This window comes from Thamnophis sirtalis, unplaced genomic scaffold, assembly GCF_051295495.1.
Source record: "Thamnophis sirtalis isolate CommonGarterSnake01/CBP01778 unplaced genomic scaffold, rThaSir2_p1.2 scaffold_2, whole genome shotgun sequence".
NCBI classification, from domain to species: Eukaryota; Metazoa; Chordata; class Lepidosauria; order Squamata; family Natricidae; genus Thamnophis; species Thamnophis sirtalis.
The window spans coordinates 31,679,798-31,701,562 of NW_028261382.1; the positions used below are offsets into that span (position 1 = coordinate 31,679,798).

The 21,765-nt window shown below is 45.8% G+C and overlaps 1 protein-coding gene across 2 annotated transcripts; it reads left to right on the forward strand.

Annotated features, from left to right (window-relative positions):
- The first annotated feature begins 12,807 nt into the window (after nucleotides 1-12,807).
- Nucleotides 12,808-21,401, forward strand: TRIM32 (tripartite motif containing 32). 2 transcript variants are annotated; one of them, XM_087704650.1, is made up of 2 exons: nucleotides 12,808-12,862; nucleotides 18,533-21,401. In XM_087704650.1, the coding sequence occupies exon 2, from the start codon at nucleotides 18,586-18,588 to the stop codon at nucleotides 20,530-20,532; it is 1,947 nt and encodes a 648-aa protein (XP_087560776.1). In that variant the 5' UTR covers nucleotides 12,808-12,862; nucleotides 18,533-18,585; the 3' UTR covers nucleotides 20,533-21,401. The 2 variants fall into 2 exon arrangements, with proteins under 2 accessions (XP_087560776.1, XP_087560777.1); XM_087704651.1 differs by lacking the exon at nucleotides 12,808-12,862 and adding an exon at nucleotides 16,281-16,928.
- Nucleotides 21,402-21,765: the final 364 nt, after the last annotated feature.

Sequence of the window (21,765 nt, forward strand, 5' to 3'; positions counted from 1 at the left end):
AAGGCAAGACAAGAAGCAATAGATGGAAATTAATCAAGGAGAGAAGCAACCTAAAACTAAGGAGAAATTCCTGACAGTGAGACCAATTAATCAGTGGAACAACTTGCCTCCAGAAGTTGTGAATGCTCCAACACTGGAAGTTTTTAAGAAGAAGTTGGATAACCATTTGTCTGCAATGGTGTAGGGTTTCCTACCTAGGCAGGGGGTTGGACTAGAAGACCTCCAAGGTCCCTTCCAACTCTGTTATTCTATTCTAAGAGAGCACCAAAGGGCCCCTCACAAGTTTCAGGAGAGTGTTGGTGTTATTTGCAAACTGCTAGAGGAAACAGGACAAGCGAGGACAAGATGTTGTGAGAACGGTGATGACAAATTGAGAACATGGACTGGGAGAAGTTGACATAGGAAGTGTGAGACAAGCTTCACATAAACATCCTTGTCATAAACCACAAATGTGTAATTTAAAGCCAAAAATAGTAGAGAAGAGCTTTTTCATAAGATGCAAGAGAAGGCCCTAGAAGTATCAGAGGGTGCTAACTGCAGGGACACAGTAGCTCAGTGGCTAAGATGGTGAGCTTGTCAATCAGAAAGGTCGGTAGTTCAGCAGTTTGAATCCCTAGCGCTGCATAATGGAGTGAGCTCCCGTGACTCGTCCCAGCTTCTGCCAACCTAGCAGTTCGAAAGCACGTAAATAAATGCAGAAAAATATAATATCTACAGCATTCAAAGAAAACATATACAAGATGGTTTATAGGTGGTACTTCCCCCCAACGAGGTTAGCCAAAATGTTTCCTGGGTTATCTCCACTGTGTTGGAAATGTGGAAGAAAGGATAGCACATTCTACCATATTTGGTGGTCCTGTACTGAGGCCACGAAATACTGGAGAAGGATTAAAAAATGGCTAAAAGAGGTTACCGGGGCAAGCATGGAATGGAGACCCGAGAACCTTCTACTAAGCATTAAACCAGAAAACATGAGCAATTCAATATGGCATTTGAGCCTACATATAATTGTGGCCGCAAGAATAACTTATGCACAATTTTGGAAATCCACTACCATACCGTCGGAAGATGCTATAATTAAAAAGATCTATGAATGTGCAGAAATGGACAGAATGACGGGTTGGCTGAGGGACAAAGGAGAAACGGAACATTACCTTAGCTGGAACTTATGGTATATGTGGGCGACAAGGAGAACAGCAGGGACTTAAAAGGGGGAAAGTTAAAAGTGAACATGGGTATTGTAATAGACCCCTGAATTTTGTAATGAGAAGATGTGGCTTAGAGACCTAACAATGAGGAAGGAAAAAAAAGTTGGGCTGTGAATGACTGTCACCGCAGGGGGGAGGAGGGGAGGGGGGTTGTATGTTTAAAATTGTATTTGTATGTTTTACTCTTAAAAAAATGTATAACTAATAAAGATTACTTAAAAAAAAAGAAAAGAAAAATAGGGACCACTTTTGGTGGGAAGGGAACAGTGTTCCATGTGCCTTTGGCATTGTGTCATGCCGGCCACATGACCACGGAGACGTCTTCGGACAGCGCTGGTTCTTCGGCTTTGAAACGGGGATGAGCAGCGCCCCCTAGAGTCGGGAACGACCAGCACGTATGTGTGAGGGGAACCTTTCCCTTTAGAATGCTAACATTATGTTCTCCCCGCAAAGTGAATCCTTCTGAGTTGTTGTTTTTTTGTATGATTTGACTTTGCCCCTTTTCTGAGGTTCACACCCCTTCCTTCCATCCAGCTGTTTTGACTCCCAGAGCTTGAGATCCTGAAGTTTCAACCTCTGGATGCTTCAACGGTGTCACAGAAGAGGTCACAAGGGAGAAGGCAGCCAAGCTGGGCCGTTTACGCTGAGTGAGTGTTGTGGATACAAAGCAGGGGAACACGAGGCAAAACTGGAGAGACCAGACAAACATTTACGTCCTGTTGACATCACTCTTCTTGACAGGTTATTTAGAGCTCTCCAAGTGTAGCAGAGTGGAGAAGATGTTTCCATACTCAGTTTAATATTCTCCTCCTCCTTTTCTCCTCCTCTTCTTCCTTCTTCTTCCTCCTCTTCTTCTTCTCCTTCTCACCTATCTCCTCCTCCCTTTCCTTTTTCTCTTTCTCCTTCTGCTTCTCATCTGTCTCCTCCTCTTTCTCCTCATGTCTCCTCCTCCTTCTCCTCCTCCCTTTTCTCCTTCTCCCTTTTCTCTTTCTCCTTCTGCTTTTCATCTGTCTCCTCCTTCTCCTCCCTTTTCTCCTCCTCTTCCTTCTTCTTCCTCCCCCTCTTCTTCTTCTCCTTTTCACCTATCTCTTCCTCCCTTTCCTTTTTCTTTCTCCTGCTTCTCATCTGTCTCTTTCTTCTCATCTATCTCCTCTTCCTTCTCCTCCTCCCTTTTCTCCTCCTTTTTCTCTTTCTCCTTCTGCTTCTCATCTGTCTCCTCCTCCTCCTTCTCCTTTTTCTCTTTCTCCTTCTGCTTCTCATCTGTCTCCTCCACTTTCTCTTTCTCATCTATCTCCTTCTCCTCCTTCTCCTCCACCCTTTTCTCCTTCTCCCTTTTCTTTCTCCTTCTGCTTCTCATCTGTCTCCTCCTTCTCTTACTCCTCATCTATCTCCTTCTTCTCCTTCTCCTCCTCCCTTTTCTCCTTCTCCTTCCCCCTCCTCTTCTTCTTCCTCTTTTCTCATTCTCCTCCTCTTTTCCCCTTCTTCTCATTCTCCTCCTTCTTCCCCTCCTCCTTCTTTTCTTATTCTCTTCCTCCTCCACCCTCCCTCCCCCCTCCCGCCCGCCCTCCCTCTCCCCCTCCTCCTCCTCCTCCTCCTCCTCTTCTTCTTCTTCTTCTTCTTCTTCTTCTTCTTCTTCTTCTTTCTTCTTCTTCTTCTTCTTCTTCTTCCATTCTCCTCCTCCTCCTCTTTCCATGTGGTGGCCTAGGATGCTTGTTATGAATTATCCTGGCTTCCTCTTCTATCATCATGGGGTCTGATCTCACCCAGCAGACCAAAGGTTGCTATTAAAGGATAGATGATGTGCTGAGGACGACGGGCAAATTTGTCAAGAGGACCAGGAGAACTTTCTTTTAAAGCAGGGGAGAGAAACACAAAAAGGGAGAAAGCAGGGGGAGGAAGCCAAAGTTTCCAAACAAAACACTTCGTAGGTGCTGTAGGAGGCCAAACATGTGGCTAAGATCTGGGCTTTCATTGCAAGGAGAGGGGAGAATGGAAACTCCTGCTTATTGAAACACAGCGAGGGCAGCTCCCATGCTGTTTTTTATAGCCCTCAAAACAGGTCCTGTGTGTTGACTAAGCGGCAAACAGCTAGTTGTGTGTTTCCATTTTGCTTCACACCCGCAAACCAGTGAGTGATAAAGTAAACATCCCACTTGTTGGCTTGGAGAGGAAGTGGCTTCCTTGCAGAAAGAAAACCAACAGACTAGTCAAGGAGGAGTCCCACTCGGAAGAGGAAGGAAATCCCACTAGCCCAGGGCAACATCAAGAGACCTTCTAGACTAAGGAGTACATCTTGATGTACTCTGTGGGCCTATAGAATTGTCTCTGTCTCTATCTCTGGCTCCATCCATCCACCCACTCATCCATCCATCCATCCATCCATCCAACCCTCTTTTGTGCATCCCTCCTTCCATTCACCCATCCCATTCATCCCCCCTCCTTCCATTCACCCATCCCATTCATCCCCCCTCCTTCCATTCACCCATCCCATTCATCCCCCCTCCTTCCATTCACCCATCCCATTCATCCCCCCTCCTTCCATTCACCCATCCCATTCATCCCCCCTCCTTCCATTCACCCATCCCATTCATCCCCCCTCCTTCCATTCACCCATCCCATTCATCCCCCCTCCTTCCATTCACCCATCCCATTCATCCCCCCTCCTTCCATTCACCCATCCCATTCATCCCCCCTCCTTCCATTCACCCATCCCTCCTTCAATTCACCCATCCCTCCTTCCATTCACCCATCCCATTCATCCCTCCCTCCTTTCATTCACCAATCCCTCCTTCCATTCACCCATCCCTCCTTTCATTCACTGTCTATGTACCTCTATAATCCATCCATCCATCCACCTCTCTCTCTCGCCTTCCTCCTTTCCCCATCCCTCCTTCTTTCCCACCATCCTTCCATCTATCATCTTTTATCTACCTATCAGCTATCTATCCAACTCAACTCTCTTTCATTTTCTCTATATTTATCATCCTTTCATCCACCTCTCTCATGGATCCCTCCCCCTCCTTCCATTTACCTCTATCATCTATCTTATCTACCTATCAACTATCAATCTATCCACCTCTCATACATCCCTACCTGCCTCTCTCCTTCCTTCCATACAAATCTATTTATCATCTACCTACCCACCTTATCTATCTATCAATCTATCTATCATCTACAGTATCTGTCTGTCTGTCTGTCTGTCTGTCTGTCTGTCTGTCTGTCTGTCTGCCTGCCTCTCTCTCTCTCTCTCTCTCTCTCTCTCTCTCTCTCTCTCTCTCTCCCTCCCTCCCTCCCTCCCTACCTACCTACCAACCAACCAAACAAACAACCATATTTTTCGGAGTATGATGCACCTTTTTACCTCAAAAAAGAGGGTGAAAATCTGGGTGCATCTTATATACTGAATACAGTATTTTTGGCCTACGGGAATCCCCCCCCCCCCCGAAGCTTGCAAAGTGCTCCTGGGGCTGGGGAGGGCCGTTTTTGCCCCCCCATCCCCCAGGAACACTCTAAGAGCCTCCCAAAGCTCTGCATGCCCCCCCTTTTTTTTGCACAAAGCAAGGCGTGCAGAAGATTTGGGAGGCCTGCAGAGTGAAAAAACTTTTTTTAAAAAATTTAACTCTTCAAAATCATGGTGCATCTTATACTCCGGTGCATCTTGTAGTCCAAAAAATACAGTATCTCTCTATCTCTCTATCATCCATCTCTATCTATCTATCTATCTATCTATCTATCTATCTATCTATCTATCTATCTATCTATCTATCTATCTAACTAACTAACTATCCATCCATCCATCCATCCATCCATCCCTCCTTCCCTCCCTCTGTCTTCCTCATCTGTCTGTCTGTCTGTCCATCTCTCTCTCTCTCTTCCTTTTCTATCTATTGCCTGTCTCTCTGTCTACGCACCTACCTATTCTCTCTCTCTCTCTCTCTCCATCTCTCCATCCATCCATCCATCCATCCCTCCATCCCTCTGTCTTCCTCATCTGTCTGTCTGCCCGCCTCTCTCTCTCTCTCTTCCTTTTCTATCTATTGTCTGTCTCTCTGTCTCTCTGTCTACCTACCTACCTATTCTCTCTCTCTCTTTCTCTCTCTCTCTCTTATCCATCCGTCCATCCGATCGTGATCTATTACCGCTGTTTGCTCAGCTTCTGCTCCCTTCCTTCTCACCTCCCGGGTCTCGTTGTCCTGGATGAGCATATATAGCGGGACAATGTGGTTGATCTCCAGAAGGACCGGGGTGGGGCTCAGCTGCTCCTTGCCGGCCCGGCGGCAGAGGTGGCAAGTCGAAGGGCAGCGGCCTTTCTCTTCGCAGTGGATCTCCACGCCGGAAACCAGCTGATCGTCGGACAGCATCTGGGCTGTCAGCAGGCCAGAGAGATAGGTGATGAAAGGCATGGACTTGAGCTCTTTCTTGTTCCCAAGTTCCGTGGTTTCTGATTGGGAAACAAAGCAGGGAGGGAAACAGAGAGAGAATTAAAGAAGGAAAAAATAATTTCTGATTGCACATCCAACTCACATTAGTCTGGTTAGCTTGAAATATCTCCTCAGGTTAGTCTAGAGAACTAGGGGTGACATGATAGCAGTATTCTAGTATTTGAGGGGCTGCCACATAGAAGAGGGAGCCAAGCTATTCTCCAAAGCACCTGAGGGCAGGACACGAAGCAATGGGTGGAAACTAATCAAGGAGAGAAGCAACTTAGAACTGAGGAGGAATTTCCTGACAGTGAGAGCAATTAACCAGTGGAACAACTTGCCTCCAGAAGTTGTAAATGCTCCAACACTGGAAGTTTTTAAGAAGATGTTGGATAACCATTTGTCTGAAGTGGTGTAGGGTTTCCTGCCTGAGCAGGGGGTTGGACTAGAGGACCTCCAAGGTCCCTTCCATCTCTGTTATTCTGTAGTCTTGAAACTACCCAAAGCATTCAAAGTCCAGAAGATTAGAATAGGCCGGAGCAAAAAAAAAAAAAAAAAGCGATATACAATAATCAGATTCTGATAATTTTCAGATTCTGGCAGAATTAGTGGGCGTTTGTTTACTTATTTATATTTCATATTTTTCAACGCCATCTTCTTCAAAGAGAGACTCTAGAACAGTGTATAAAATTCAAAGTTACAATGACACTAAAAAAAACAAAAAACCCTGATGACTGTTTTTTCTCTGATGACTATTGCAACTTTCCTGTCATCATCTGATCAAAATTCAAATGCTTGGCCACTGACTCATATTTATGACGGTTGGTGTGTCCCCGGATCACGCAGTCCCCTTTGGCGACCTTCTGAAAAGCAAAGCCATTTAACAACCATGTGGCTCACTTAACGCCGGCAGTGATTCACTTAACAACGGTGGCCAGAAAGGTCGTCAAATGGGACCAAACACATTTAGGAAATGCCTCACTCAGCGACAGAAATGTTGGGTTCGGAGCCTCTAGCAGTTATTTGTCTTTTTCAAACTTACTCTGCTTAAAAATAAAGGAATTGGGTCTTGAATCCCATTTCTTGAGTATTCAACAACAATACAGTTCAACGGTATTAAAAAAATAAAATCCATGTACCATCATAGTTTGTTTCTGACCAGCAAATAAACCAGGTTGAAGAGAACAGCAGGTGACTGATGTTTTTGTGTCTTAGTTTTCTCGTTCCTTAACAGAGTTGGAAGGGACCTTGTAGGTCATCTAGTCCACCCCCCCACCAGCAGGAGATCCTACACTATTCCTGGCAGATGGCAGTCCAGTCTCTTCTTAAAAGCTTCCTGTGATGAAGCTCCTACAATTTCTGAAGGAAAGCTGTTCCACTGATTAATTACAGAATAACAGAGTTGGGAAAGGGACCTTGTAGGTCATCTAGTCCACCCCACCCCCAAAGTAGGGGACTCTGTATGATTTCTGACAGATGGCTGTCTCTCCTTCAAAGCCTCCCATGATGAAGCTCCCACAACTTCTCTTCCATTGTTCCGTCAGGAAATTCCTCCTTATTTCTAGATTGAATCTCTCCTTGATCAGTTTCCATCCATTGCTATTGGGGGAGGTTAGCACTCACCCCTCCTAGAAAAAATGAAATATTCTTAAAAAAAGGCAGAATGTTACATTTCCCTGGATGAGAAATGGAGAAACATGTTTTTAGGCAGGAAACAGACTCATTCTTAATCACCTCCCACCATCCTCAATAGCCCACAGCAATGTCAGTGGAATTTAACAGATTAACAGAGTTGGAAGGGGCCTTGTAGGTCATCTAGTCCAACCCCCCACTCAAGCGCACTTGCCCGCACTTAAGAGTTAAAGAGATAGCTGGGTCTATTCATAGGCAAATGCCCTCAACCAAGTTCCAACAAAGGTAGGATTAGCCCTCTACCCATCTCACCACATGGCACCTGGGAAGATGACATCACCCAGCAAAGCTCAACCAAGCCTGGGACTCAGGACAGCCTACAGAGTTACCCCTGCAAGACCCCATGGGAGTCTTATTAACCAATGAGAATACAAGCTCAAATTCAAAAGCCCAGAGAGGGCATAAAACCCAGGGCACTCTCAGCATCTCTGCCCTTTTAGCCCAGGATCTCAAACCATGTGGTCCTAAAGTAGGACGTAAAGTGAGATTTGGACATTAAGTGTGAAACCTACTGGGTCAGGCTGGACAGCCTCTCAGGGCACCTTTACTTCTATATTAAAAGCCACATAGACAGAGTTGGTGCTTGCAAAAGAACAGGAAGCAGGTGCCTAACCACAAGATGTTCTAAGCCTATGTCAAAATCTATGTCAAAAGTCCAAGGTTCAATTAAAGTTCGTTAATGACACGTACTCCATAAACAAAAGGAGAAGTAAGACCCCCATCTCCTTATAAGGCTTTCTCCTCATGGTAACCACTAAGAAATGTGTTAAGTATTTCCGAGTTGCAATGCTTTTGAGAATGTATAAGAATGCGTGCTTCGATAATGAAGATTGTTCAGAACTTGCAATGCTAGCAATTTCACTAGCTTTCTGAACCTGGCTGCCAAACAAACTTTTCCTGTATCCTGAGAAGTCTAAAGCCTGTCATTTTCTGCAACAGTCCTGTCCACCATTAATCCATCTTTCCAAGCAGCCACCATGTTTCCAGTGTCTCCCCCCCACCCCCCACCCCTGGAACTGAACCCAGAAGGAGGTTTCTTCCAACTCGATCAACTGTAGCCTTTAGCAGTTGGGCTAAATAAATGACTATTCAATATGCAAATGCGGATAATCACACACACATACACACAAAACACAACACAACACACGTCCAAAGCCTGAAAGGACTTAAGCACCGATGTGGTAAATGAATATATATTAAATACAAACCTAACCCTGAAAAACATCTAAGCATAAATTCTCTCCTTTCCAGCCCCGGGAGAATGGAGACCATTTTGTAAATGGCTTAAAGAGGGTTTCGGTGGAGCGATGCTGCCCCCCAGTGGATTCCCAAAGCAACAACGCCAGGAAACGCAATAAGGGAGAATTGAGAGTTTGCAAAGTTTTTAGAAAACTCCCCCCCCCCCCTCACTTCAGATTAACAGAGTTGGAAGGAATCTTGTAGGTCATCTAGTCCAACCCCCTGCCCAAGCAGGAGACCCTACACCATTTCTGACAAATGGCAGTACAATCTCTTCTTGAAGAGATAAGAAGTGATGCACTATTATTCTGTGTTCTGCCATGAGAGCAGTCTTCCAATATTTCAGGGGCTGGCTCAAACAAGAGGGGTGTGTGTGTCAACCTATTCCCCAAAGCACCCGAAGGCAAGACAAGAAGCAACGGATGGAAACTAATCATGGAGAGAACCAGCCTAGAAACAAGAAAAAAATTCCCTGACAATGAATCAACAATTAATCAGTGGAACCACTTGCCTCCAGATGTTGTTGGCTACTCCATCTCTGGAAGTTTTAAAGAAGAGATTGGACAACCATTTGTCCAGAATGGTATAGGTTCTCCTGCTTGAGCAGGGGGTTGGACTAGAAGACCTCCGAGGTCCCTTCCAAGTCTGTTATTCTATGATAACATACTACATAACAGGGTGATAAGGACAATGCAGTATTGCAAGGAAGACACTGATTGGTGGGATTCAAAATTCTTTACTGCCGGTTCTGTGGGCGTGGCTTGGTGGGCGTGGCAGGGGAAAGATACTGCAAAATCCCCATTCCCTCCCCACTCCAGGGGAAGGATACTGCAAAATCCTCATTCCCTCCCCACTCCAGGGGAAGGATACTGCAAAATCCCCATTCTCTCCTCACTCCAGGGGAAGGATACTGCAAAATCCCCATTCTCTCCCCACTCCAGGGGAAGGATACTGCAAAATCCCCATTCTCTCCCCACTCCAGGGGAAGGATACTGCAAAATCCTCATTCCCTCCGCACTCCTGGGGAAAGATACTGCAAAATCCCCATTCCCTCCCGATCAGTTGAGACTCAAGAGGCAGAGAATAGATGGGGAGAATAGAACCAGTCAGAGGTGGTATTTGCCAATTCTCTGAACTATTCAAAATTTTTGCTACTGGTTCTCCAGAACTGGTCAGAACCTGCTGAATATCACCTCTGACTCACGTGCTTAATTTGATGGCCAAGACTTCTGCAGTAAAATGATATTTGCTACTTTTTAGTTCAGCTGTGTCATTTTACTTCCCAGTTTCAACTTGGGAGAGGACGCTAACTTTGCAAAGTATCCATGCATTGTTTTATGTATTCCAAACATTTCCACATGGTCTCCTTTTCAAACTACGTCTCCAAGCCATTTCAAGTAATATTCAATTGGGGGGGACGGACGACAAGGCTGGGTTAAAGTGATGGGCAAAGGCATGCGTTAAAACATTATATCAGATATCATTAAGTGGCAAATAAATAGCATCAGGGAAATAGCTGTAGCAATAAAATGTAGCCATAAAAAGGTAATTTATGAAGTAATGTGAATGTTAAAAGTAACACGAAGTAAAAGGCTTGGAGAAACAAAACAGGCACCTGTGAAGTACCCGTGGTTCGCCTCATGAGGCCAATGTTGAGAAAAGACACAGACACGAGCTTTCTCCGGATGAGGCGACCCAGATTGGGGTCTGGTAGCTCCTTTTTATGAGATAGGACAAAGGCAGGTGGAGCAATCAGCATGTGATTTAAGACAGCCTGTCATACTACAATTGCTAATCTACTGCTCAGGGAAGTTCTGTCTATATATGGTCAAATCCTGGGCGTCGTTGGGTAAGGCACATCTAGAGCGAACTATCAGGATGTTATGTTATGCACTATCAGGATGTTATGGAGTTTGTTTTTTCCTGTGTGGTTCAGTGTGGCTGCGCATGCCCTGTTATGCACTGGGCCATGGGTGACCGCCACACCTACACAAGGAGCTATATGACAACAGGCACCTTCCAATTTTGAGTTTCTTTTCAGCATGGGGAAAAGAATTGCAACTAAATTCTTGTTTTCATTGATTATTAAATCAGTGTCAGCTCTTGGCAGCCACACAGGTAGATTTCTCCAGGAGAACTTGTCCTCAACTTGGAATTTCAGTTATCACCATGGTAATGGAGACCATCCACATTGCTGGTTGTCCTCCTTCTCGTCCTCCTCCTCAACCCTACCGCCTTCTAATGCTGATGGCGTTACTTAGTTAGGGTGATGAAATGTCTCCAAGAAAAGAACTAAGCTCAGAAAGCACCAAGGGCCCCACAGTATTGGCTGACCCCTCGTGGTCATCCCCATTTTTGCAACTCAAGGTAGGGTCTTTAACAGATTTACAGAGTTGGAAGGGACCTTGTAGGTCATCTAGTCCAACCCCCTGCCCAAGCAGGAGACCCTACGCCATTTCTGACAGATGGCAATCCGGGCTCTTCTTGAAAGCTTCCAGGGATGAAGTTCCCACAACCTCTGAAGGCAACTTATGTTCCATGGGTTGATTGTTCTCACTGTCAGGAAATGTTCTCCTTATTTCCAAGTTGATTGGTTTCCATCCATTGTTCCTTGTCTGGCCTTTGGCTGCTTTGGAAAATGACTTGACCCCCTCCTCTCTGTGGCAACCCTTCAAATATTGGAAGACTGCTATCATGTCTCCCTTGGTCCTTCTTTTCATTAAACTAGACATACCCACTTCCTGCAACCGTTCATCGTATGTTTTAGCCTCCAGTCTCCTAATCATCCTGGTTGCTCTTCTCTGCACTCTTTCTAGAGTCTCCACATCTTTTTTATAGCGTGGTGGCCAAAACTGGATGCAGTACTCTAGATTTCTGTCAATCCATAATCAAATTGGAGGCTCTTTTTTAAAAACAAAACCCCCCGCAAAAGTTAAGTAGGTAGACAGATATTTGTGTATGCGCATGCATGCCTGTGTGTTTTTGTCTATTTGTGTGAAAGTCCTGGTGCAATTTTTTTTAAACGGTAACAACGCTATAGGGCTCTGCATACCAGAACAACTAGACACAAGGACATTTTTTTCTCGAATGCCATCACTCTGTTAAACAACTAATTTCCACAACACTGTCAAATAATTTACTAAGACTGTATTACTACTATTCTTCTCTTCCTTACTAGTATCTATCTCTTCCCACTTATGGCTATAACCAGGTTGCTTGTATCTTTACAATTTATATTGTTTTATTTTTTCCTAGTATGATTTGCTTAATCTATGACTATCACTAAGTGCTGTATCTTACGATTATTGAACGTATTTTATTTTATTTTTCTTATGTACACTGAGAGCATATGTACCAAATTCCTTGCATGTCCAATCACACATGGCCAATAAAGAATTCTATTCTATTCTATATTCATATTCTTCTCTTCTATATTCCCTTTCTCTGTTTATATTATTCTATTCTATTTTCATATTATCTTCTATATTGCTCCTCTCCTCTCTTCTATATTCCTATTCCATTCTATTCATTTTCCTATTCTTCTATTCTATATTCCTATTCTATTCTATATTCCTATTCTATTCTATATTCCTATTCTCTTCTATATTCATATTCTGTTTTACATTCCTATTCTATTCTATACTCATATTCTCTTCTCTATATTTCTATTCTATTCTATACATATTCTATTCTATATTCCTATTCTATTCTATACTCATATTTTCTTCTCTATATTTCTCTTCTCTTCTCTATTCCTATTCCATTCTATTCTAAACCTCAACACTGAGCTACAGAAGGACCAAATTCCAAGTCGCGTCTCAACTGTCCAAAAAGTGGCTTCTTTCTTTCTTTCTTTCTTTCTTTCTTTCTTTCTTTCTTTCTTTCCTTCTTTCCTTCCTTCCTTCCTTCCTTCCTTCCTTCCTTCCTTCCTTTCTTCGAATTTAAACCCGTGCAGGCAACGCCTTAAAGACCTCAATTCATTGAGCGTAAACAAACAAAGAGAGCAAAAGCGAAACCACCTTCTCCTTCCCTCCCTTCCTCCCTCATCCAGGAAGGACTCCCTCTTGGCCGGATTTCCAGGGAGTTTGGCAAAAGCACCACAACTCCCATCATGCCTGGCGAGAGGCGACGTTGCCGGGGAGGGAGGGGACAGAGAGAGTGGGGGTGGCGTGTCTCTCTCTGTATGTGTGTGGGGGGGATAGCAGCCTCCCTTCTTTGCGCAGGCGTGGAGCACGGAAGAGAGGGGGGGGGGGGGAGAAACGACAAAAGGTTGGTGCGGCTACGAGAGAGGAAAAGCGGCAGGTAGGGCCTCTCCTTTGCCGGGGGAAAAATGGGGCAGGGGGGCAGAGGGGAGGAAGCGGGTGACCTCATGCACCACCCCCATCATCCTCATCCCCCGCGATCGCCCCCTTGGGAGGGGGGTTTCCCACCCCCACCCAAATTTGCTCAAGAAATTCCTTTGCAAAAGACTCCAGTGGTTGCAAGATTTCTCTCTCTCTGTCTCCCCCCCGTGCAAAACTTGGGACCATGACAAAGGGGCTTCTTCAACCCCTCCCCTCCTGCAAACCCCAAGAAATCTGATCTTGCAAAGCCCCCCCCTATTCCTTTTTTGCCCCTCCCCCACCATCCCGGGCATCCAAAGGTGGAGCTATCCCCTTCCTGGATGGTCTTTTGGGGAGCCCACCCGCCATCCGTGCAGAACATCGGACGGACGTTCAAAGGCGCAACCCCGACATTAGGAGCCAAGGGCGTCTCTCTCTCCTCCCCCCTGGAGCAAAATATTGATTTATTTCGCTTGTCACTCACGCCCGAGAGAAGAGGAATAAGGAGAAACGTAAATAAGAACGCAGGGAATGGGTACGGATCAATGGGGGAGAGTAGGAGAGGGGGCGTTAGGCACGCTGGTGCACGCCCCTACAATTATTTAATGTAATTATTTTGTTTCATTATTTTAATATTTCAAAGGCAACCCATCCCTTGGAGGATGCAACGGACTCCCATCTGCCCCTTCCCCTTGAGCATGCAAAGTCCACCGTCCACCCCCCACTTTCATCAACTGAATTCTGGATTAATGGCATTTTTGTTTTTTTTGCACCCTCTAAGCAATGCCTTGCTCTTTAGATTGGGCCCAGAAATCTTTCATCTTGCTAGACCGGATCCCTTTTAACCCCTGCAGATGTTTTCTGGGGATGGGCCCTACCAACATCTGGGTGGGTTGGTTTCCTGATTGCTTATTTGACTTATCATTAAGTGTTGTACCTTATGATTCTTGGCGAATGTATCTTGTCTTTTTTATGTCCACTGAGAGCATCTGCACCAAAGACAAATTCCTTCTGCATCCAATCACACTTGGCCAATAAAGAATTCCATTCCATTCCCTATTCTATTCCTTATTCTATTCTGCTCTGCTCTATTCCTTATTCTATTCTATTCCTTATTCTATTCGGCTCTATTCTATTCTTTATTCTATTCGGCTCTGTTCTATTCTCTTCTCTTCCTTATTCTATTCTATTCATTATTCTATTCTGCTCTATTCTATTCTATTTTATTCCTTATTCTAGTCTGCTCTATTCTATTCCTTATTCTATTCTGCTCTATTCTATTCCTTATTCTATTCTATTCTATTCTGTTCTATTCTCTTCCTTATTCTATTCTATTCATTATAGCAATAGCAGTTAGACTTATATACCGCTTCATAGGGCTTTCAGCCCTCTCTAAGCGGTTTACAGAGTCAGCATATCGCCCCCACAGTCTGGGTCCTCATTTCACCCACCTCGGAAGGATGGAAGGCTGAGTAAACCTTGAGCCGGTGAGATTAGAACCGCTGAACTGCAGAACTGCAGTCAGCTGAAGTGGCCTGCAGTACTGCACCCTAACCACTGCGCCACCTCGGCTCTTATTCTATTATTCTATTCTGCTCTATTCTATTCTATTTTATTCCTTATTCTATTCTGCTCTATTCTATTCCTTATTCTATTCTATTCTATTCCTATTCTATTTTTCTCTGCTGTGCTCTATTCTATTCTATTTCCTCTTTATTTTATTTTATTCTAACTAAGACCTCTGCAGGGCTCTTTGGAAGCCAGTGGCTCTCAGGCCTCAGAAATCACACAGATCTCCAAAAAAGAAGAGTAGCATGACGTTTAGGGGGAAAAAAACCCGGCTCCGTTTTAGATCATGTCTGCCGAAACTCTAATAATTTCCAATAAAGGAGAATGTTTGTAGCTCAGGGTTGAAAGGAGGGCTCCTTGGTGCTCTCTGAGCTTCATAGTTTTCTTGCAGACGTTTCATGACCCAGCTAAGGAATGTCATCAGTGCTTCCCATCGGTCTCCGAATGCGCTTCAAGGTGCTGGCTGTTACCTTTAAAGCCCTCCATGGCTTAGGACCTGGATACCTACGGGACCGCCTCCTGCCACATACCTCCCAACGACCTATAAGATCTCACAGATTGGGCCTCCTCCGGGTACCGTCGACCGGGCAATGCCGGTTGGCGACTACTCGGGGGAGGTCTTTCTCTGCAGCTGCCCCGGCCCTGTGGAATGATCTCCCCGCAGAGATCCGGACCCTTCCCACTCGCTCGGCCTTCCGTAAAGCCACTAAAACCTAGCTGTTCCGGCAGGCCTGGGGCTGTTGACCCCAAAATATGGTCCAGCCCCACTTGGAATGGAGTGCATGGTGTGTTTTTAAATCTTTTCTTTCCTTCTCTTCTTTTTGATTTATTTGTATTGTTAGCCGCCCGGAGTCCTACGGGATTGGGCGGCATACAAATGTTGTTAAACTTTGAAACTTTGGAAGGGAGTGGGGTTTGCAGGGAGGAGGAGGAGGAGGACGATGGCTGTGGAGTCCTTGGTGGTCTCTGAGCTTGGGGGTTTTCTTGCAGGCGTTTCATGACCCAACTAGGGAACATCATCAGAAAGGAGTAGGGTTTGGGGAAAGGGGGAGGAGAAGGAGAGGGAAGAAGAAGAGGGAGGTGGAGGAAGGAGGACAACTGTGGGGTCCTTGGTAATCTCTGAACTCCCACAGTTCTCCTCCTCCCCTGCAAACTCCACTCCCTTCTAGCACTGATGTTGTTCCCTAGCTGGGTAACGAAACGTCTGCAAGAAAACAACCAAGCTCAGAGAGCACCAAGGACACCTCAAAGCTCTTTCCAAACCAAGCTGACACCCCACCCCAAAATCATCCTGGCTTCATCCTTGGGGACCAAGCCATCTTGGACGTTGAGAAGAAGGCCTCTAAACTTCAGGGTGAGACATGGAAGGTTGAGACATTGCTACACACAGCCCTTCCCACCCCCCATGCTGCTTTCAATAACTGCAAATCCTTCAGCCAATTAAAAAGCATTAAAAACCTTCCCTTCCATCTTCTCTTCTCTTCTCTTCCCTTCCTTTCCCTTCCCTTCCATATTCTATTCTATTCAATTCCATAGTCTATTCTATTCCATTCCATTATTCTATTCTATTCTATTCCATTCCATATTCTATTCCATTCCATTCCATATTCTATTCTATTCTATTTCATTCCATTCCATATTCTATTTCATTCCATTTTCTATTCCATTCCATATTCTATTCTATTCTATTCTATTTCATTCCATTCCATATTCTATTTCATTCCATTTTCTATTCTATTCCATATTCTATTCTATTCTATTTCATTCCATTCCATATTCTATTCCATTCCATTCCATATTCTATTCCATTCCATTCCATTCCATATTCTATTCCATTCCATTCTCCATTCCATCCCAGAATAAAATATCCGCACCCACAAATGTGCATACATATATGTCTCTAAATTAGACCCCAATTAAAAACACTGTAGCTACTGTTGAATCTCATGACAATGTCCAAGGAAAGCACAAATAATTAAATTCTGACCAACTGGATTTCCTGAATTTTCCATACCCCCCAATGATGAATGACCATGTCATTTGGGAAACATGGGATATTGTTGTTGTTGTTGTTGTTGTTGTTGTTAATACTTTTCTTAATAAACCTTCTAAACTTCTATCCTTGGATTTTAAAGAGACCTGTAGCGATGCCCATTTGCTCTTTTTTGAACTTCGCTGTTTCCACGAGTTTTCACACCTTGCCACCTCCAACTAGAGATTTCTCCCAAGATTTGTGAGTTTAGCTCGGGAGAAAAGCTAGCTGTCCTTTGTTTTTTCATTTCTTCTCCTTGGAGGTCATTCCAAGTTTTAAGCAGGTGCTAAAATATCTGTCTATGTTTGCAGGGTCAGGAGGAGGCTTCAAATAAAATGATTAGAAGTTGGAAGAGAGGCTGGTTTTCCTCCCAGAAGGGACGTTCCAGAAATCATCAAAACTTTGCTTGTTTACGTGCTTAAATCTGCAGGCGTTGCTTTAGCAGGTGTGATGCACCACATGTCTTTTGGATGTCCTTGAGATGTTTTTCTTAGTGGTCTTCTACTCAGCAGGCCTGGGATCCATCTGTTAAATTCACCACTAACTGCCAGAAAGAAGTGGACATAATTCATTCTCTCTCTCCCCTCTCTCTCTCTCTCTCTCTTTCATTCTCTTTCTCTCTCTCTCTCTCCTTTCACACATACACACACCGCCCCTTGAAGGGCCATATTGTTAGAGTACCTTCTACTCTCTCTGCCTGGTTGAATTTCACAGAATACTATAGCAATAGCACTTAGACATATACTGCTTCACAGCCCTCTCTAAGCGGTTTACAGAGTCAACTTCTTGCCCCCCCCCTCCAACAATCTGGGTCCTCATTTTACCCACCTCGGAAAGAGGGAAGGCTGAGTCAACCTTGAGATGGTCAGGATCAACCAGAACAGCCGTATTGGAAGGGACCTTGGAGGTCTTCTAGTCCTAGGCAGGAAACCCTATACCATTTCAGACAAATGGCTATCCAACATCTTCTTAAAGACTTCCAGTGTTGGGGCATTCGCAACTTCTGGAGGCAAGTTGTTCCGCTGGTTAATTGTTCTAACTGTCAGGAAATTTCTCCTTAATTCTAAGCTCCTTCTCTCCTTGATTAGTTTCCACCCATTGCTTCTTGTCTTGCCTTCCAGGTGTTTTGGAGAACAGATTGACAGAGTCTTCTTTGGGGCAGCCCCCTGAGTATTGGAAGGAAGGAGAGGAGGGAGGGAGGGAGGGAGGAAAGAAGGAAGGAAGGAAGCAAGGAGGGAAGGAAGGAGAGAAGGATGGTAGAGAGAAGGATGGGAGGGTGGAAGGAAGGAAGGAGAGAAAGAAGGATTTCTTCTTGATTAGTTTCCACCCATTGCTTCTTGTCCTGCCTTCCAGGTGTTTTGGAGAACAGGTTGACGGCGTCTTCTTTGGGGCAGCCCCTGAGATATTGGAAGACTGCTATCACATAAGCCCCTCAAGTTTTTAATGGTTTTTAAGGACAGAAAATTCTGATTTTCCTGGTGTTTTAACTCGGTTTGTAATCCAGAGGTTCCTACAAGTCAGATGAGAGGCTTCATAAATGTATTGAATAAATAAGATCTGCCTGTTTCTTTCTGGAGAGGTCCTTGGTGCTCTCTGAGCTTGGTTGTCTTCTTGCAGACGTTTTGTGACCCAACTAGGTAACAACATCAGTGTTCGAAGAAGCAGTGGAGGAGGAGGAGGAGAAGGAGAAGAAGGTTTGTGGAGTCCTTGGTGCTCTCTGAGCCTGGTTGTTTTCTTGCAGATGTTTCATTACCCAACTAGGTAACATCATCAGTGCTAGAAGAAGTAGTGGAGGAAGAGGAGGAGGAGAAGGACTGGGGTCCTTGGTGCTCTCTGAGCTTGGTTGTCTTCTTGCAGATGTTTCATGAACCCAAGTAGGAAACAACATCAGTGCGCTGATGATCATCCTTGATCTAGCACTGATGATGTTCCCTAGTTGGGTCATGAAACGCCTGCAAGAAGACAACCAAGCTCAGGGAACACTTAAGGGCTCCTCATTTGAAACGTGAGCTGCACATATTTTATTTCTCTCTTTCCCCCTCCAAACAGGTCATAAAGATCTGGAGAATTGATGCCAGCCATCTCGTCTTGGCTCCCCCACCATGGCTGCTGCCCCTCAACTCAACTCGGACGCCCTCCGCGAAGTCTTGGAGTGCCCCATATGCATGGAGTGCTTCACCGAAGACCACCTGCGACCCAAGCTGCTCCACTGCGGCCACACCATCTGCAAACAGTGCTCGGAGAAACTCCTGGCCAGCAGCATCAACGGCATCCGTTGTCCCTTCTGTAGCAAAGTCACCCGGATCGCCAGCCTGGCTCAGCTGACCGACAACCTGACCGTCTTGAAGATCATCGACACGGCGGGGCTGAGCGAGACCGTCGGCGTTCTCATGTGCAAAGCGTGTGGGCGGAGGCTGCCCAAGCACTTCTGCCGGACCTGCAGCCTGGTGCTGTGCGAGCCTTGCAAAGAGTCGGAGCGCCTCCACCAGCATCACCCCGTGGTGGCCATCAAAGAAGCTGCTGACGAGAAGAGGAGGGACTTTGGGGCCAGGCTGGGACGCCTCCGCGAGCTGATGGGGGACCTTCAGAAGAGGAAGGGGTCCCTGGAAGGGGTTTCGAAGGACCTCCAAGGCAGGTACAAAGCCGTCCTCCAAGAGTACAGCAAAGAAGAGCGCAAGGTCCAAGAAGAGTTGGCCAGGTCGCGGAAGTTCTTCACCGGCTCCCTCTCCGAGGTGGAGAAGGTGAACAGCCAGATCATGGAGGAGCAAGCTTACCTCCTCAACATTGCCGAGGTCCAGATTGTCTCGCGATGCGATTACTTCCTTGCCAAAATCAAACAGGGAGACATCGCCCTTCTTGAGGACGAAGGAGAAGAGGAGGAACCGGAGCTGATGAGCAGCCTTCCCAAAGAGCTGACTCTACAAGAGGTGGAACTCCTCAAGGTTGGCCATATTGGACCTCTCCAGATAGGGCAAGTGGTCAAGAAACCCCGGAGCATCAACGTCGAGGAGACCTTGATGGAGACAACGGTGGAAGCATCGGGGTCCTTCAGAGAAGCAGATCTCCCTGCAGAAGAGGTCAACCCATTGTCCCATTGCTCTTCGCCAGCGAAGCCAAGGATGTCCGAGGCAACCTCCAGCATCCAACAGTGCCACTTTCTCAAGAAAATGGGCTCAAAGGGTAACACACCAGGCACGTTCAACCTGCCGGTCAGCCTTCACGTCACCCCGCAAGGAGAGGTCCTCGTGGCGGACCGTGGCAACTTCCGCATCCAAGTCTTTACCCGTAAGGGTTTTTTGAAGGAAATTCGCCGGAGCCCCAGCGGGATCGACAGTTTTGTTCTCAGCTTCCTCGGGGCTGATTTGCCCAACCTGACTCCTTTGTCGGTCACCATGAACTGCCACGGGCTGATCGGGGTGACCGACAGCTACGACAACTCGATGAAAGTGTACACCATGGACGGGCACTGCGTGGCGTGCCACCGAAGCCAGCTGAGCAAGCCGTGGGGCATCACCGCCTTGCCCTCGGGGCAGTTTGTGGTGACCGATGTTGAAGGAGGCAAGCTGTGGTGCTTCACGGTGGACCGGGGAGTCGGGGTAGTGAAGTACAGTTGTCTCTGCAGCGCCGTGCGTCCTAAGTTTGTCACTTGCGACACCGAAGGGACCATCTACTTCACCCAGGGGCTAGGCCTGAATCTGGAGAACCGCCAACACGAACATCACCTGGAAGGTGGGTTTTCCATCGGCTCCGTCGGTCCGGACGGACAGCTGGGCCGACAAATCAGTCACTTTTTTTCCGAGAATGAAGATTTCCGCTGTATCGCCGGCATGTGTGTGGACTCGCGGGGGGATCTGATTGTGGCCGACAGCAGCCGCAAAGAAATCTTACATTTCCCCAAAGGGGGCGGCTACAATATCCTCATCCGGGAAGGTCTGACCTGCCCCGTTGGCATAGCTGTCACCCCCAAAGGTCAGCTGTTGGTCCTGGACTGTTGGGATCATTGCATTAAGATTTATAGTTACCACTTGAGAAGGTATTCGACACCTTAAGATGGGAAAAACACATACATACATATCTTTGTTCTCCACCCCTTCTCCCATATCAATTCTTCCAAGGTCTGTTGACCGACAATGGTGCCAACAGTTTGTGCCATAAATGTAGAAACTGGGGTGATAGTTGCTCCGATTTTTTTAGCGCGTGTATTTTAGATCAAAGACTGCACGTTACTGTTTGCAAGTGTAGAGTGGGTTTGTTTGTTCTTTTTAACACACACACACACACATATAACGCAAGCCTGAATTAATGACGTCTCAGTAAGGGAAGCTGGCTTGGCAACGCAATAATTGTCCAAACACAACGTTCGACTTACGTTCTTAGCTGCAGGCGAATCGGTAAAATTGTTTGTAGTGAAATCATCCAGCGGTACGGGAAGGAAAAAAACAGACCCTGTTCTGACATAGAGAATGAGCCAACTGCAAGAGATGGAATGTCAGGGGGAATCTTCTTCACACCCCACTTAAGAAGACGCTGGATGGACTTGGAAGACTTATTTCCCATCCTTTCCATCTCATTTGTGTGTTTGTTTTAATCCACTAATCCTGGCCAGCTTCCCACTCTGGGCACCTTTTACGAAAAGGGACACAATTGCACTCCTTTATAAGCCAACCCCACACCAGATCTCGGAAATGTTCGGCGCAGCTGCGACTTCCCCTAACCCTCCACCCTCGAGGAAATGTCTAGCTGTTGTTTTTAAATGTCTCCCCAAAAAACCACTAACGCTCCCGTTTGTTTTTTTTTATGTCCTCTCCACCCTTAGGGCTCTTGTCTGATGTGAAATAGGTCTTGTTTGGTTTGGAAACAAAAAAGAAAAGAAACTGGAAACTTTTAAAGAGTCTGTAACAAAGAATGTTTGTTTAGAGGTGTGTGGTTTTTTTTTCTTCTCCTTTGTAATTCATTACTCAGCTATCTTCCGGGGTTTTTTTGAGGGGTGGGCGGGGAGAATATTGTTTGGGAAGGTCAACTTTTCTAGTTGACAGTTTCCCAATTGTGAGAGAAATGGGTATCAGCAAGATCAGATGTGACAAATGATACGTTTAATCCGACATTCCACATCGTTGCACTGGCTGATGACTTTCTTCTCGAGGCAAAAATCTACGTGTCTCTCTCTCTCGGATGGAGGAAGATACTTCTTGTAGTATTAAGTCAGACCTCTCTGCCAAGGAGACTCAAAATTCCTTGGCACAGCAAGATGTCCCTGGCCCTGCCATCCTGCTAGGTTTTAT